The sequence below is a fragment of the Cariama cristata genome, unplaced genomic scaffold (genome assembly GCF_000690535.1).
Source record: "Cariama cristata isolate BGI_N322 unplaced genomic scaffold, ASM69053v1 scaffold7247, whole genome shotgun sequence".
Lineage (NCBI taxonomy): Eukaryota > Metazoa > Chordata > Aves > Cariamiformes > Cariamidae > Cariama > Cariama cristata.
In genome coordinates, this window is record NW_009628303.1 from 53,756 (window position 1) to 70,956 (window position 17,201).

General features: G+C 35.4%; 1 protein-coding gene across 1 annotated transcript in view; it reads right to left on the reverse strand.

Annotated features, from left to right (window-relative positions):
- The window catches only part of NIPBL (Nipped-B homolog (Drosophila)), a 101,471-nt gene that overhangs the window by 53,646 nt on the left and 30,624 nt on the right, over nucleotides 1-17,201 (reverse strand). Inside the window, 1 exon segment of the mRNA XM_009704754.1 lies at nucleotides 5,532-7,103. Within this exon segment, the coding sequence (XP_009703056.1) occupies nucleotides 5,532-7,103 (1,572 nt within the window).

Sequence of the window (17,201 nt, forward strand, 5' to 3'; positions counted from 1 at the left end):
AAACTTAAGTACAATTATGAGAGCAAGAACCGGAATATTTACCTTGGTGGCAAAGACTAGGCAAAGACTAGTAGGAAATAACTAAAGCAGCCATGAGGCAAAGCACTGTGCTGAAAATGTGTCCTATTGTACTGGTAACAGATCAACATAAAAACCTATTGCAGTGTGCAACGGCCAAATTCAAAAATGTCTACCAATACCAGTTTATTCAACACCTACTACTGAAAAACTAGCACCAAAAGTGAAGGCCCCAGAGAGTATCTACAATGCCCATACAAATCCCGACATACTTTCTGGGACAGGATGGACACACCACACCTAAAAAATCCTTGCAAGTGAGAACGATCCATTCCAGTGCAAAGCATGCTAGAGAAATGAGATCTTCCTAGACTATTGGATTTAACGAGTTATATATAGTTTGGTTTTAGCTTTTGACTAAACAATGCCTGGAGTATTTTTCAAGCTGTGAACCTGTTTAATCCAGAGAGGAGAAAAAAATTAATCAGGGTTAAATGGACAAAGTTTGTATTAAAATGGATCCTCTGCAAACCCAACATATCTTTAAACACTTCTAATGCCACGAGGGTCAGCCAGCTCTTCTTCTAGTCTAGTTAAGTTGAAAAGAGGTTGACATTAGTATCTCACAAAAGAGTAAAAACTGGAACACAGTAGAATTATGATGAAAGTGATTTTTTTTTTTTAAATTCCAGTTAAATTTAGAGTTTAAGAGAAGCTTTAAAGAATTCAGCTGAGAATACTCATTATAAACTTCTTGCTGTAAATCATGAAATCTATCCTTTTTTTCTCAGAAATGTGGCATAATTTTCTGTTGAACTTCAGAGAAAGTTATGACATGCTTGATACACCTGCTGGCGCACGCACATGCAAGATGCTTAGTGGGTTATTACTCTGGCCTTCCCACATGCAAATGCAGTTGCTATCAGGAACTCCAAGACGGTGATTTCAAAAATCAGATTTGTGGAATTAGACTTTCACAACGGTTCTCTTTACAAAAGCACAATCTGTAGTAAGCAAGCTCAGTTGCAGCCTTTTGGTTTCCAAAGAAAATACGTCTTTACTCCAGTTATTTCCTTTCAGCACAGCTGCTTGCCCCACTGATTTCAGTCAGTACAGCAGTGTGTCTGTTTCAGTATCAAGAGATTGTTATTTTGGAAATAAATTTGAGTGAACTCTAAAATTTGCTTGATGTGTTAATAGCCATTAGCTATTTTTCTCAAAGGTTTGCCCATTTTGTCCATACAGAAGTCCTATACATGACGGATTTAAATGAATGTTTAAAATTAATACTCCCATTTTGTCCACAGTTTTCAGCTGTATCAGAAAGTATTTGTGAATAGCTCTGCTGTGCTATCTAAGAGTCTGTGAGAGGCATCACAAGCTGACTCCCTGTGCCAACACAATCTGTATACAGCTTTTCATCCTGGAATACTCCCTTTCTTGTCACTCCTCCTTAGAAGATGAGCACCTAACTGATTATTCTGCTTCACAAGTGAGACTATTTCCAGCAGTGCTAGAACTCAAAGACAGACCATCACGTTACACAAATGCCAAACTATTGTTACTATACACTCTGAAAAAGTCACCTGGAATTAAAAAACACAAAGCAAACAAAACAAAAAAAACTCCACAAACCAACAAACCACCTAAGAACAGAACACAGGAAAACCCAGAAGTGTTGTTTTAACTCTACAACATGAAGATGATTACGCAGTAAATTTTTTGGCTGATCCTGTACGAATATGTATACAGAGCACCTTTGAAGAAATGGCAAATCATCTCTCAAATTTCAGATCATAGCAGCAGAGAATGGAGTATATTTGGCAAGACTTGTAGTGAGCAATAAAAACCTGTGTTAAAAGTTCTGTGTTACACAGATAATGAAATCCTGTAACAATCGGCACAATGAAGGAATAGCATTCAGATCAGAATTTTTTTTTTTTTTAACACAACAAACTCTTTTTAGGTGCTACTGGAAGACCCAAAAGGTGTTTCTGCACAAGTCTTAAAAAACACATACTCATATGTCCCAGAACTAAAACTTGCATTACATATATGGTGCTTATTTTGGAAAGGCAATCCTTCAAACATATTATAAACCAAGTCAGACATCTTCTTACACAGTTACAGTTTCCCTCATTACTCGTATCTGTTTCATACTTTAACAAAGGAAAATTTGTCTTGTTCACAATGCAGTAACAACGAAACTGTTAACAGCTCCCATCCCAACATAGCTGATCAGTATAGCTCTAAGAAGCAGCAGAGAAGGTATTTCCTGAAGCTCTGAAAAGAAAGGATAGTAAATATGATGTCCTCATTGTAGGCATAAACTCGAAGGGAAAAGATTCATGGATCCTCCAACAACATACATTTGCATTAAAATCAGGATAAAAGGCATTCGCAGATGTTAAAACCAGAAGAAAAAAGTGTTAGACTCATTCTGACCTGGACAAAACAGGTCACACCCCTTAACAAAAACATTATGAAAAAAACTCCCGTAACTTTCCTCTGAGCTAGAGTGAATCGTTCAGAAAAATGCTCAAAGAATAGGAGAGAGAAAAAAAGTCACTTCTTCCTTGTAAATTCCAAAAGGGACTGTTGGGATGATTCAATATTAACAGTTGCATACCACAGCTACCCCTCCCATTCATATAATAACTGAAAAAAATTTCAAACCTGTCTGTGAAATTTAATTAAAATGTTTCTTTGGTTTTTTTGCAGTACAATGCAAGGCTTATCCACATGCACAATAAAGGTATGATTTTCAATTTTAAAATTTACTGAAACAATGTAAAAAGTTGTATAGACTTTCAGTTTGCAAAGCATTAATTTTAGCTTAAAACAGGTCAATTTTACTGAGTTTTATAACGAATTGGCACTAGTTCCGTAAGACAGAATGACTATCTAAATGGTGTTTTGAACTAGCTGAACTAATCCTATTTTAAACTGAATTTCAGATAAATCACAGAGAAGATGTTGTATGTGACAAAGCCAGGAGAATACATTTTCTTGTGGAAGGGATGGATGAGAAAGCAAAAACAAAGGACAAGAAATACAAGGAAATCAAATAAAGAAAGATAAAGCAAAATATACTAAGCTACATGGAGTAAGAGGGATGTGAGAAGTCTAAGAATGATGCTAAAAGACAACACTAGAAAAGTGTTGCTACAATCTGTTAAGAAATACAGGATGAATTCAGTAAAGAATGTTTACGAAAATTACACTTCCTAGTGCATTAAAATGTTTATAACTAAAAATGGCACATAGTAAAACAGTGAACGCTATTTCTCTTAATTGGAGTGAAGACAGTGTGGCAATGGCATGAATATCTTCTGTATCAGTCAGCTGTTGGCAAATAGACTGTGGTATGAAGAGATACCTTTATAAACTATGAACCTTTTCAAACATTGGAGTGCACCTAGTTATTTAGCATAATACATCCCAGGAAGTAAGCTACCGGGAAGTTGGGCAAAAAAAATGTAAAATGAAAAATATACATGAAAAATCTGAAGTTCAAAGACACTTTCTCCAAAATCTGCCTAGTTGAACACTCAAAACTTGATTTGTAAGATAAACATTCTTTCCACAAAACCTATCTCTAGCATATCTGTAAAAACATTATTCTGAATACAAGAGCAAAAAGACTGATATTAGAGTCAAACATTTTCTTTCCCTGGAAATTACGTCTCAAGTTATTTAAGAGTATGTAAGAAATACATGACTTCAGAAAACAAAAACATACACATAAACATTGCCAAAAAGTTATGAACCTGACTTTAAAATTCATGTGCTGCTCATGTGTGACACAGCTACTAGAGTCATGTCAATCAGACAAGTCATTAAAACCTTTACACATCACTAAAACATTCTATATAAATAACCACATACAATACAGACTACAAAAAAAGTACTTCAGAAACATTTTAGAAAGCATACATGCAACTGTATAAAGCTCTGAGGGTTATAAAAATCACTGATTTTTGGCACATAGAATTGTGTGAATTCAAAATCCACCCTTCTGAGACTAGAGCTGAGTACCATCAGAAAGTTTTCAGTATTGCCTATCAAGAACATAAATGTTTCATCTGAAATCTTTAGAGTAAACTGACAACAAAGATGTCATAATTTTATGTCTAAGTCTAGATACCTGTTATTAGAAATGGAAATTTTGCCTGCTCTGAACCTCAAAAACGGACAGGGAGAATGTTCGTATTTCCAGGGTAAAGAGAAAATATTTAACAAGGAGGCTAATATTTTACAAATAAGTAATATACATCCTGAATTATTAAGTCTTTAAGAGTTAATACAAACAGGTTAGTAGATAGAGAATAGACGTAGCACAATAATTTCATTATACAGATATCATGTCTATACATGTGCACATAAACATAGTTACACATTCACAAAGATGATTTCCACATCATTTCTTATCAGATCAGCTACGTAAGAAAACATTTTAATCTCGCATTAAATGATATACATGGAACTGTATTCATCAATCATCCTGCATACAACTGAAATCTTCTCCCTCACTACTTGATTTGTCTATTTTAAGACATGACAACTCTATAAACATAACTATGTAAGAAATTTAAATGCTTTAAATGCTAAACACTAAAAAAGAAAAGAACCCTGACCAGTTAGTATCATCAATTTCACAATGTGAAATGACATACTTCAGTCTGAAAGCAAAGAAGTCAAAATTAAGAGCACCAAGAAGTAAAGCAATCTTACGAAAAAAGTGTTAAATCTGCAGAAGTGACAACTAACCAAATATCAAACCTACAACCTACTCTGAATTATTTCCTGTCCACATTACTAATTTGAAAATGCCAGCCAATTGTTTACCAGTTCCCTTCCTCTTTCTGCATACAATGCACCCTAGAGACAATGATGTCTGAATTCTCCTAAAGTCAGAACCTTTCTGTAAGCTTACTGTCACACAGCCTGAAGCATGGAGGCTCCCCAACAGAGTTGTATTTATAGTGTAAAAGAGGTAGATGGGACTTCATAGCTGCGTTCTTATTGTATCATGTCAAAATATGCCTTGGATAACCACATTTCAGTTCCAATTAAAAATATAAAATAATCTTAGGGCTTGTATACATCGTATTTCCCACCACTTCAGCTACACTGATTTACTAACAGTAGTACCAGTCCCTTATACAGAAACACTTAAACCAGTTTAAATCATACATACAACAGTTACATTTCACTGGATAAATTACCATAAATAGGTTAAACCAATGTAGCTGAAGTACAGCTCAAGTACACCATTTAAGTGTTCTCACATCAGGCACTTGCACTGGAGTAAATAAATCATCTCAGGTACATCATAGCAAGATTTCCAGTAACAACAAGCCCGTAGATTAGTTTCACTTTATTCTCCAAAATCACCATATAAGCATATAAACTATCAAATGATTGCATTTAATTTCTAAACACAGAAGTAGTAAATCTAAAAGAACAGCAGTGTAAAAGATGTAATGCAAATAACATTGAAAAAATCTTACCTTTATTAGATTTGGATGACTTGTTCTTGTTAGGTTTAAAACAAGAGCCTCTTGATTTATCTTCTCTATCCTTAATAAATTTCTGCACATCATCCAAAGAAAGCTTTTGAAGGACAACTACAGGCTTAGCTCCTTTATTTAGATCTTCAACTAGCCCAATCTTCTCTACTTTGTCCTTCTGTTCACCTCTAAATTCAGTTTTCCTTGACTCCTGAGTAACATTGCCATCTTTATCACGCTTGATTTTTGGAATGACAAAATGTTTCAGCGCGCCAGATCTTGCCCCCAACAAGTAACTGGGAAACTCTGCTTTATTGTCACTATGTGCTTTATTACTGTCTATTTTACTCTTATTACCATCTGTCCTTCGTTCATCCTTGCTGTTGGGTGATTTAAAACCAGGTTTATCAGATCTTGATTTACTAGAATCTCCTTTACCTTCCTGTTTAATACGAGGGCTGTCAGGTCTTGATTTCTGATCCCCAGAAGAAAATCTTTCCCTTGATTCACCAGATTCATGTCTATGTTTCCTTTCAAATTTCTCAGGTTTTGAACCATCAGATTTAGTACTATGCTTAGAATCATATTCATTTTTATTCGAGGATCTCAAATATTCAGGCCTTCTAATCTTGGATGGATCTACTCTGTACCTCTCTGACTCCCCCCTGTCCTCAGATCTTTGTTTAAGGCTATCATGGTCACGCCTTGGTGTATCAGAAAATGAACGTCCATCAGGTCTTTGCTTTGTTGGATCAGATCTACTTTCAGGTTTTACCCTTGAAGGATCAGATTTCACATCTAGTTTATGCCTAGATATTTCAATTTTCTTATCTGACAATGGTTTACTGGAGTCCCTCCTGTTATCATGTCTATGTTTGGGCGTTTCAGGCCTGCCTTCACTCTTCTGTTTTGGTGTTTCGGGCTTGCCTTCACTCTTCTGTTTTGGTGTTTCGGGCTTGCCTTCACTCTTCTGTTTTGGTGTTTCGGGCATCTGCCTTATTTCCTGTTTGCCATTATTCTGTTTTCCCTCATTTTGTTTCATCTCCATTTGCCTGCTCTCATTTTGTTTTGATTCTGTCTGTCTGTTCTCATTTTGTTTCACTTCCATTTGTCTGCTTTCATGCTTGCTTTCATGTCTAGCTTCTAACTGTTTGTTCTCATTGTGTTTACTTTCCAACCGTCTGCTCTCGTTTTGCTGAAATTCCATTTGTCTGTTTTCATTTTGCTGGATATCCGTCTTTTGACCCTCAAAGTCTGACTTTTTCCTAAAAATCTCAGGATGGTTTTCAGGTTTAAATTTAAGAACTCCAACAGCATCTTCTTGGGGAACACATACAAACCCGTCATTATACTGCTTAATTTCTTCAGGTTTTTTGATGGTGTCCAAATCCTGAGTTACTGTTGCCTGAGAGTCTGCTCTTCCTGCTTGCTGCAGATCAATACTAACCATCAATGCTGGCCTCGCCCCATTTCCTGCAGAACCTGTCTCCTGAGAAGCTGCTCTATTTCCTCCAGTAGCACCTCCAGCCTCCTGTGGTTTGTTTTCTTGTTTTCGCTTCTTCAAAGGCTTATCTGCAAGTTAAAAGAGAAAAATCACAAATTATATATATAGACTGGTAAATATCCAAGCAAGAATGTCCATTCCCCTCCACTCCCACCAATTAATCTTCCTCAGCATGTATATGTGCACATACAACAAAATCCATTGAATTTAAAAGCAAGATTAGAACTTCTCTAGCTAATACTTTTTAATGTATTCAGACTATCATTCATTGTCAGTCTACCACAGGTGTGAATTAATCATAAAAAATTCCAACTCTCAAAACATATGAAATCAAGGCCCCTGTATAATTCCCAAGAGAACCACCCAATAAAGCAGCTACAATACATAAAGACAAAAAAAAAAAAAATTTCAAAAAAAACAAACAAAAAAACCCAAAACCAAACAAACTAGTCAATTGTACTTGAAGCAAAAGTCTGCAAAGACAAAGTTAAAGTGCACCTCCACAACTACTTTTTGAGGAACACTACTATAAAAGATTCTCTTCTGCAGATTCAGCCTGCTTCATTATACATGAACTAAGCAAGGATCTGCAATGATTAAGACAGAGGTTCTCCCTACTTGGTTCAATGCATCAGTTGGACTTCACACATATTTTAGCCAGGGAACACACAAACAATGAACAAAAATGATTAAAATAACTCCAGCACTCCATGCTTCTCTTCGAAGCAAAGCAGTATACCAAGAGTTGGAGTCTATACCGTAACACATATATACTAGGTGGAGGGCTGCTACACACTTCAAAGCTCTAGTAATCTCCCTTGGCAATCACAATGCTTTTCATGGATGAAATAAAAAGTTCAGTGATAATTTTACGTAGTGTCAGGAGCTTGACTCTGCCATAAGCCTTTCAGTTTATACTAAAAAATCATTAAGAGTAGAATACAGAAAAATAAAGTGAGCCAACCACACACCCTGTAATTTAGAAGAATTCGTAGAAATGAGAAGCACATGGAAGTATCCAAGAGTATGTTCTATTCATTTAAACTACAACCTATTTATATTACCAATGTGGTACTCTAAACTAAAATTCCTTTCTGCCATGAAAACCAAAAGCCCTACCTGCACTAAGGGTTATATTCTCATTTCTTAACTACCATTGTGTAATTTGTCAAAAAAACAATTACTTTCTCTGTAATCAGGGAATGTGACTTTTAAGTCTAAGGAATGACTAAACACAGGTTGGAAATTCTGTTGTAGATCTATTGTCAAAATGTCTAGACCACAAATGCAATATAAGAAAAATAACTTTTTTTGTGCCTAGACTTGTGGTGCCTTAGGACCAGATGCAATGAGCCAGGGCTCTTTTGGAAGCAGGAGAATGAATGGTAAGGAGGATGCAATCAAGGAACAAGGAAATAAACTCCAATGAAAAAAACAACTCCCTCTCAAATTGTAAACCAGAATTACAACATATGACTTCTAATTTCTTCTACATTTGTAGAAGATGTTTATTTAGAAGAATTAAAACCTTGAAGGATCATCTCAAAAATTAACATTAGAACACAATAACAAGTAGTAACGTGGTCAATTCCAGTGATGTGAACAGGCTTTTTTACCATCATTTTCATTCTCAAATCTATTTGTACACCTGTAACTTCCTAAAACTCCAAAATTATGTACATTTAGTGGCTGGAAGACAGTAAAGACAGATACAACAAACTCCATGCAGAAACTGGCCAACTACCAATAAGGACCTTTTCAAATTTCAACAAAAACCCATAGGAACAACTGCCAACTTTATGGTAAACATGTGAAGCAAAATAAATTTGCCAAATCAAAGGTGCAGCTTTTTGGCATGGAGATTTTTACTTTTTCTGTACTACAGCAACTGTTGGGTTCATATAAGAACTTATACAGATTAATTTCCCTATACATCTGATTAAAACAAATACTTTTTTTTTTAAATCTTCATGCAGTGACAAAACAAATCTTTTTCTCTCTGTGACTAAGAGGGCTTTGATCTCACTGAGCTTCACGGCAGGTCTTAGGAATCGTCATGACGTAGAAGCTTCCAGACTAATAGGTTTCAAGTTTGATTTTTTTTAAAAAACAAAAACCCAACACGTTAATACACATACATCCACACACATAATTACCTTATTTCTCAATTAAAACTCTTTAAATTTTGAAACACAGATTGAGAAACTTGTGTTCTTAGGAAAAAAGTCAGCTTTTTCATTTTAACCCAGAAATGTCAGTCACACTGAAAAAGTCCTGTAAAGTTTTCATAGTGGATCTAACAGTAGCCTTTAAGACATTACTGTTATCAGTTATCTGCCTCATTCCTTTAACTGAGGTTATCACATGTAGCAGAAAGGAAAATGCATTCTTATTTCCACCATGTGCATTTCATTGTCCAATGCATCACCTTAAGGCACTAGTGAACATGGCTTGCATTAACCTACCAGGCTGAACGAGTCAGTTAAGAGCCAAGCAAATGTTTCCCTCTGCCACCCTGACTATAGGAGCAAGGCGGATGGCCAGGAGCTGGGATGCCGCAAACAGCTGTAGCTGGATCAACCAAAACTCACCTTTCAGAGCCCTCATGCTGAAGCCTTCAAGATTAAACAACTAAAACAATTCAAGTAGGACAAATTGTCTCACTTGAACTTCTGTAACTGACCGGGCTCAAAATGCTGCTGCTCTTCATCATCCAAAACGTCAAATTGTAAGTTGAGAACATACAAGTAGATGATCACATCACAATTTGGCATACAAACTCCCTCTAAATACAGAGCTCTTCTGATGCACATTCCTCATTTCTCTTGACAACTGAATACTGATGTTTTAGTAAATTATTATAACCACAATCTGTTGACATCTTATCTGAGAAGAAAGGGACACCTTCAAAGTTTTCTCTTCCTAAATGGTAAGGTGATTGCAGACGGAGTTACAGATTACTCACACATTTCTTCATATTTCCAGTGCATCTTGACGGCGATCCTCAGAACTAGACTTGATCATTACCATTTTGCCTCTATGAGATTTCTGGATCTAGGACAAAAAAGCTGGCCCAAGTACATGAAAATACCAGGTTGAACTAGGGTATAAAAGGTAGGATGAGTACATAGTACCACTATCTTCATTGCGCACAATGAAAAAACTTCACTGAACGAGCACAAAACCTTTTAAAGTTGCTCTGATAGCTGCAGAAATCTGAAAGATGAAACACACAATTGGGCTTCAAGGGCTTTATAAATTCTTGAACTCACTTTGAACTCTATGAGAATAATCAGCAAAGAATCAGAGTAGTGAGGAAAGAGTTATTACCCTCCGAAAACAGATGTCTTCCTATCTTCTCTTTTACAATCAAATATATGCAAGTTTACATATATCTACTTTGTTAAGGCATGAGTCCAAGGACCCCTTAGGGGTTTGACTAACAGATGTACTTAGGAACTTTTACAATATCCATTCAAATATACTTTGTATCCTTCAAGGCATCAGTATCCAAGCTTCATCCACTTCATCCCATATATAGGAGAATTTCTTTTCATTATCAGGATCCAGGACTTTGCCAAAATATCAGACTAATGTTTTTCTTTCAAATCCTGCAGACCTAGATTCAAAGTTTGCCACAGTTCTGAACATGTAGGTTCACCAGTTCTTGAGACCAATAAAGTGTGATCAGGATCTTTTTGCTTCACTCTTTCTAATAGTTTTAATAATAAAAAGAATACATAGTAAGCCACAGAAGAGTTTTCTGTCTATGTTAGAGATCAGGTACCGAAGTTCGTTGTTTTCATATTCTTTTCTTTTTAGAAATATCACTCCTCCCTCCTCCAAGAATGTAGATACATCCAAAATACATGTAAATTTTATTCAATTCCTTGAACAAATTTATAATCGTTCAGAGTGCAGTTCGATCACAGTTATTCTTTTAAATATACATCTCTTTGGCTTGGCAAATCCGCATGGATGTTCTCTTTACATTGCAACATGCTCACCAAAAGGCAGCTCCTTGGTACTCAAAGCAAGATCTAAAGCGACCTTATTCTAAAAAGTAGTAGAGATGTTCTGTCAAATTAAATGTGTCACTGTGGTGCAAGAACCAAAACATTATAGGACCCACAAGTTTGAAATGGAAAAAAAGAATAGCTGGATTTCCATATGGTTATCTCGCACCTGTCCTCTTATGAACAGTATTCCTGGAGACAGGTTGTGGCCTTAATCTTTGGAAATATCTGTGTGTCACAATGACGAGTACTTTCAGATTTAGAAATTAATTAGTTACTGCAGAACTTTTGTGCAAATAAACATTGCACTGGACTAACCACAGACACCTTCAAAATAAATTTCTGCTGAAACTGTGAGTCAATTATGATGTGAAGAATATCCATCTTGAAAACGGATATGGTTGGAAGTTGAGCAAGTGTTAGGGACAGAAGTTGGATGAGGGGAGCTGTATTAAAGAAGTATCTCCATTCTTCCATTTAACCTGAAATCTTTCCAAAGCAGCACCCAGAACACCGTTAGTGCTGAAGTCTTCAATGTTACTGCTTTCTTGCAAACCTGATGATTGCAAGTCCCAGATTATACTTTTTCAACAAATGAGTATAATACATTGATAGCCTAAAAACTTCTAGAACTGCTTGTCCTAGCAAAATGAAATGGGTCTTTTGTAAATATCTGTGAAAAGGTAATAAGCCTAAATAATAACTATGTGCATGGTTGTTAAGCTTTGTTTTAGCAGAATGCTAACACTCCACTCTACTGATATCGTTTAGTAGACTCTGAAATCCAGAGATTTCTGAATGATCTTGAATGATCTCGAAGACACAACAGATAAATTATCACTTCCCTATTTACTCCTTGAAAGGGATTCAGTTGAAGACTTCATACGTAAGATGGTTAAATGTGAATGTACTCCTCTTCAGAACCACAAAGAAGATTGGTCCTCTAATGCTGAATTCCAGATGAACCATATTGATGACTCCAATACAACTTCCTTTTTTTAAAGCATAACAATTAAGAGTTCTATATTTTAAAGCACTAACATTCTTCAGAGATCACTGGGATATGCCTCCACTCATTTGAAATACCACTTATTTTAATTATTTAAATCAGCAATGAATAAATTTAAACCAAATATATCAGTCCTAAGTAGTTACTATTTATTGTCAAACCTTCAATTTTTTAACAACATCAGAGACAGGTCAGCCAGAAGCTAATTACAAGCTTATTTTATTTAAGCTAATAGTCAAGATTAGGAATTTTCAACAGCTAACCCATAACTATATGTCTAAGAAAGAAATCTATGTTTACTGACAACCGTTTTCTTAGGTTTTCTTCACAGATCTCTTCAAAGTTGCCCAAGTGCTCTGTAACCCCAAACAACAGTGTTCTGTAGACCACAAAAATCTAAACGAATCAAACTAATCTGGGTACAAGGAAGGTTTAAAATTACTTTGATTGTACTAATGGATGAGCTATCAATGGAGTCAGGGCAAATATCCATTCTTATCTTTCCACTCTTTCATGAACATATAGCATTACTGACCTCTCAGCTCTCACCTGACCTCCACCCAAAGCCATGTTCCAATAAACAAACAATTGAACCACCAATGAGAATTCTTCCCATCAGTGGAAGAGATTCCCACAGCACTAGCTCCTCCCCTTGAAGGAGAGACTCAACAAACCTAGGTCAAAAATTTTATTCTCATGGCTTGCTCCTTTACAGAAGAAACTAAGAAAGTACAGTCATGAACCAGGTATAAGCAGCTTTATAAAACAAAGCATAATTCCAAAGTCTCTGAAGTAGAGACCAGAGGGCTTCCAGCTGCCGCAGCTCAGACGAAGGGATTTCTGAGAATCTGAACAAAAACAGCTGCTGATTTTTAGCAATCCGTTAAAAGACTTTATCAAACTTCTAGTCACTGTGCAAAAAGGAAAGCCCATCATGAGGGATGTCCAAACTCATTCATGACAAAAACCAAAAAGACCACAGGAGTCTCTGGCATGTCTTAGGGTGTAGCAGACTTCATTTTGGTAAAGTTTTGCTTGTTTTCTTAAATATAATAATAATGTAATCAACATAACTGGAGAATGAAATATGATCTTACGAATTTTTCTACTTAAGGACGTCTGGTAACTCATTATTCTCTGTCAACTATAGTAATACGAAAGAAATATTACACTAGAAAACAACAAGAGTTGAGCCACAGAAAAGTATCACGCATCTACACTTGTTTAGAGATTGGAAATTATAACTTAACCTCCCTGAATTTAATACTGCTTTTACAAACAATATGATTTTAATTTATTACATAGATTTTTCTGACACAAACGCTGGGTTTTATCCATGTGATTGCTTTGTGAAGAATTACAGTTCTGTAAACTCAATTATTCAAATATCTGAGCAAACCTTGAAGTGCAATTACTTTGAAATACACAATGCAGCACTTAATTTCACCAGAAAAACGCAATGCACTAACAGTAGACTTAATGAAAACTACTTATTTTATGTATCATTTACATATTAACATATCCAATTAGTTTTTAATTCATTTGTATAAACAGTAAACTTTAGAAATAAGCAATGATTTTGAAATCTCCCTTCCAGATGTTGACTTTATTCTGACATTATACCTTGCACTCAGAAATATCCTCAGTTAACTAAATCCAGTAACACTTATACTGCATGATAACAAAAAGTCTGTGTCTTCTTAGGTTGACATCAGAGTGAGCTTAGTGACTATGAACTATAGAAATGCTGGGCCTAAACTCTTAATAAGGTTTATTAATTATACATGCCATTTCTTTATCAACATTTAAATCCATTATAAAGAAGTGACTGTCCCAGAACAAAATAAAGTCATTACTGGGTAAGTAATATTATAAAGCCTTCCAACTATCTAATAGGTTCAATCAAGGGTATATGCTACATGCCAGTTATATTTAATTTTCTGATTTTAATTTACACTACAGGTTAAAAAAAAATAGACTTCTTACTAAACTGCTAGGTTTTAGTTATTTTCTACATCTCCTTACAAGAGCAGGTTTCTGACCTACCCTACATAAAGGACAATCTAGGATAAACAGGGGAATTTGATTTCGTGTTACACAAAAGCATCAAAATAAAGTAAATATCATTTAAAAGAATACTCTACTTTTTTAAAAACATGTTTTTCATTCAATTAATATTTCACTCTTTATAAAAAATATAAAGGAAGTAATTTTTCCTAGATAGATGGAAATATTGCAACACTTCATTGCACTTTCTCTAGTTAGAAGAGGAATTTCTTCCCCTTACTTTTATTAAAACATGTCTGAACAAAGACACAAAAAAATCTCTCATCTATAGGAACTGGAGGTTACAAAGTTGCTTTTTCTTGGGAAAGCTGTATAAGGTTCCAGTTTCATCCATTAAATCACAATATGAAATGCAGACCTAATGAAAGCTTGTATACACAAAATACATGATACCTAATTCTCACATTGTCCTACTACATAGACACACAGTCATTTAAATTTTATATTGTCTCATTTCATCTTCTGGTATTAGTGACTGTAATCTTCTGCAAGTTTACTATATAAATGACTACACTTGTACCTCCATTTCTAAGGAAATAAAACCCCTATAACATATTTTTGGAAGTGAATGTTAATATACTGGTTATAATTACACATTTTGCCATTTCATTAACTGGCTACATAAAATTAGATGTAAACAAACCATTCTTAATAGTGTTGTTCTATTATTTTCCTCTTTGGGGAACTTTTTTGGGGAGATGGGTAACGGGGAGAAAGGGAATGGAGCTGGATAAGAACTTAAAAGGTAAGAGAAAAAGGTTACTTACCTATAACTGTAGTTTTGAGAGTTTTGCTCCGGCAGATTCACACTCTTGGGATGTGTGTCTCTGCTGCTATGGGCTTGGAACGAACTAAAAAAAGAAGGGCCCACAGCAGGCATCCAAATGCCCCCTAACTGATCCACTTATGGGAAATAAAGTTATTACAGCTTCACTTCTTCCTAATTCAAAGAATCCACAGCAAGATTCCAAAGAAGTGGGTAAAATGGATCCTCAGAGGTAAAATATATAGGGAAAACCACACAGATATGAGTAGGTTTGTGTCATTTAAAAAATGCTTCTAATGCTTTTAAGTTTAAAAATAAATATTAGCCTCCCAATGAAATGGTTAGTGATTAATGATTTCATTATTCTTCTCACAAACTGCAGAGAACAGTCCCTTTTACAAGTAAAAGTAGAACTCCTTAATCTGTTAAAACAGCTGCATTGTGTGAAAGTGTCTTTGAAGTAGCCTAAAATCTAACAGTGAACACACAATACTAGGTATGGAAGAGCTCAAATTAAGATTTACCAAATCTGAACAAAACAAAACAAAAACAAAACTAAAGCAATCTGAAAAAGAGTCTCTGAAAAAAGATGGGTTACCTTCTGGTTTTTTTCAAGTAATTTTCAAGGTTATCTTCTCTTTTCCCCTTCCTAGAAGACTGAGAGCTCCTTTTAATATTTAATATCTTAAGTATTTTTGATTCACAGTATTTGGGGTTTTTAGAAAAGTACGAAAGATCTTAAGCTATAAACCTTGAACCTGAAAATTAATTCAGTAGCAGGTCTAAATCTTGAAGAACAAGAAGAACTTAATGTAATGTTCTAGGAAAGGTTCAGACCGAAAGCGACTGGCTAGGTTTAAACTACCTGACTATATACAAGTGGGTTATTTTTGTGTCTGAACAATGGCAAAGTGCAAGTTAATGCAAAGAACTGAGGCTACCAAAATGAAATTTCTCCCTCAATATCCCTCCCCATCCCCCTCCCGATAAAAAAGATTCTTGAGAAGAACAGAAAGTCCTGGGACATCGTTTTCTAAAACTCAACAGGATTTCCTATACTTTCTCAGAGTAGTCAACTTCAGAACGTGAACAAAGCACAACTCCAGTTAAGTGAACAAAATAGGTTCAGAATATGGACCTCTATTTGTTTCAAAAGCACCAAGTAGTACAGGACATGTGACTACTGATGGTGATTAGAAGAGAAGAAATTCTGCATGAAGCTTCATTACCTTTCTAAAGAAATGATATCATCAAAATATCACAATATTCCTAAGCAGAGAATGGTTCACTTGTTGATTGTTGTGGAAAAAGCTAATCCTTTTCTGTACTAGCCCTTCTAAATCACTTTTTTTTTTCCAACTCAGAAAATCCGAGTCTTGATAAAGAACAGCTGGATCTATCTGTAATACTACATACCCTTTCAAAAGAGAAGATCTGACCTAGTATCGATTGACAACTTGTATCTGATAGAGGTATAGAGGTCATTGTGAGGGAGGTCAATGGAAACTGAAGACCAGAGGTATGTCATGGACTTACTTATTTGTTCTGAGGCTATTAAACGTAATAGATGTATTAGAATGTAACTTTTGCTGCCAAGTGCCTTGATGTCCAAAATCTCCAACTATTCCTTTCAATAGCAGATACAGACAAATTACTTGCCAAATTAATCAATACAGAGAGACTTCCTTGATGGAAAAAGTAGGAAGAGGGGATGGACTCTTGTCCTTCCACACAGAGGACAAGGATGAAACCAACTTTTTCAAACTTCACACCTCTCTATCATGATCAAAAGACCATATAATCCACTTAACCCAAGATCCAAATAGACCAAAAGGATAGAATTACAAAAACAGAGCTCTGAAAAGCACTCAGATATGAGGCAAAAAAGGTTGTATTATAAAATCACTCCTTATGCACATCTGACATACACCAGGTCAAATCTGCCAGATTTTGCATTAGCAATTTTTGCACTAAGAATTCCTTTTTCAGAAAACAAAAGCATGACAATCAGGTTCCAGAAAGATATGCTACTTTTCAAACAAGAAGGCACTTCTGCAAAACTCTGTGTTAGTTTCACCTCTGAAAGAGACTGCCTCCCACTTTGAGAGACCTTGTTTTGTGGAAGCTAAATATTTTAACAGTAGTGTTAGAATTAACAATTTATTACAGAAAGTACTATAATTACCAAAGGGCTCCAATCCCCATTTCCCACCTGTACTAAACATTATAAAAGCAACTCAGCATTAAAACCAAACCAAACCTTAGCATTGCCTTAGGCAAGTGTAGCAGTTTTTTAGCAAGATCCTCC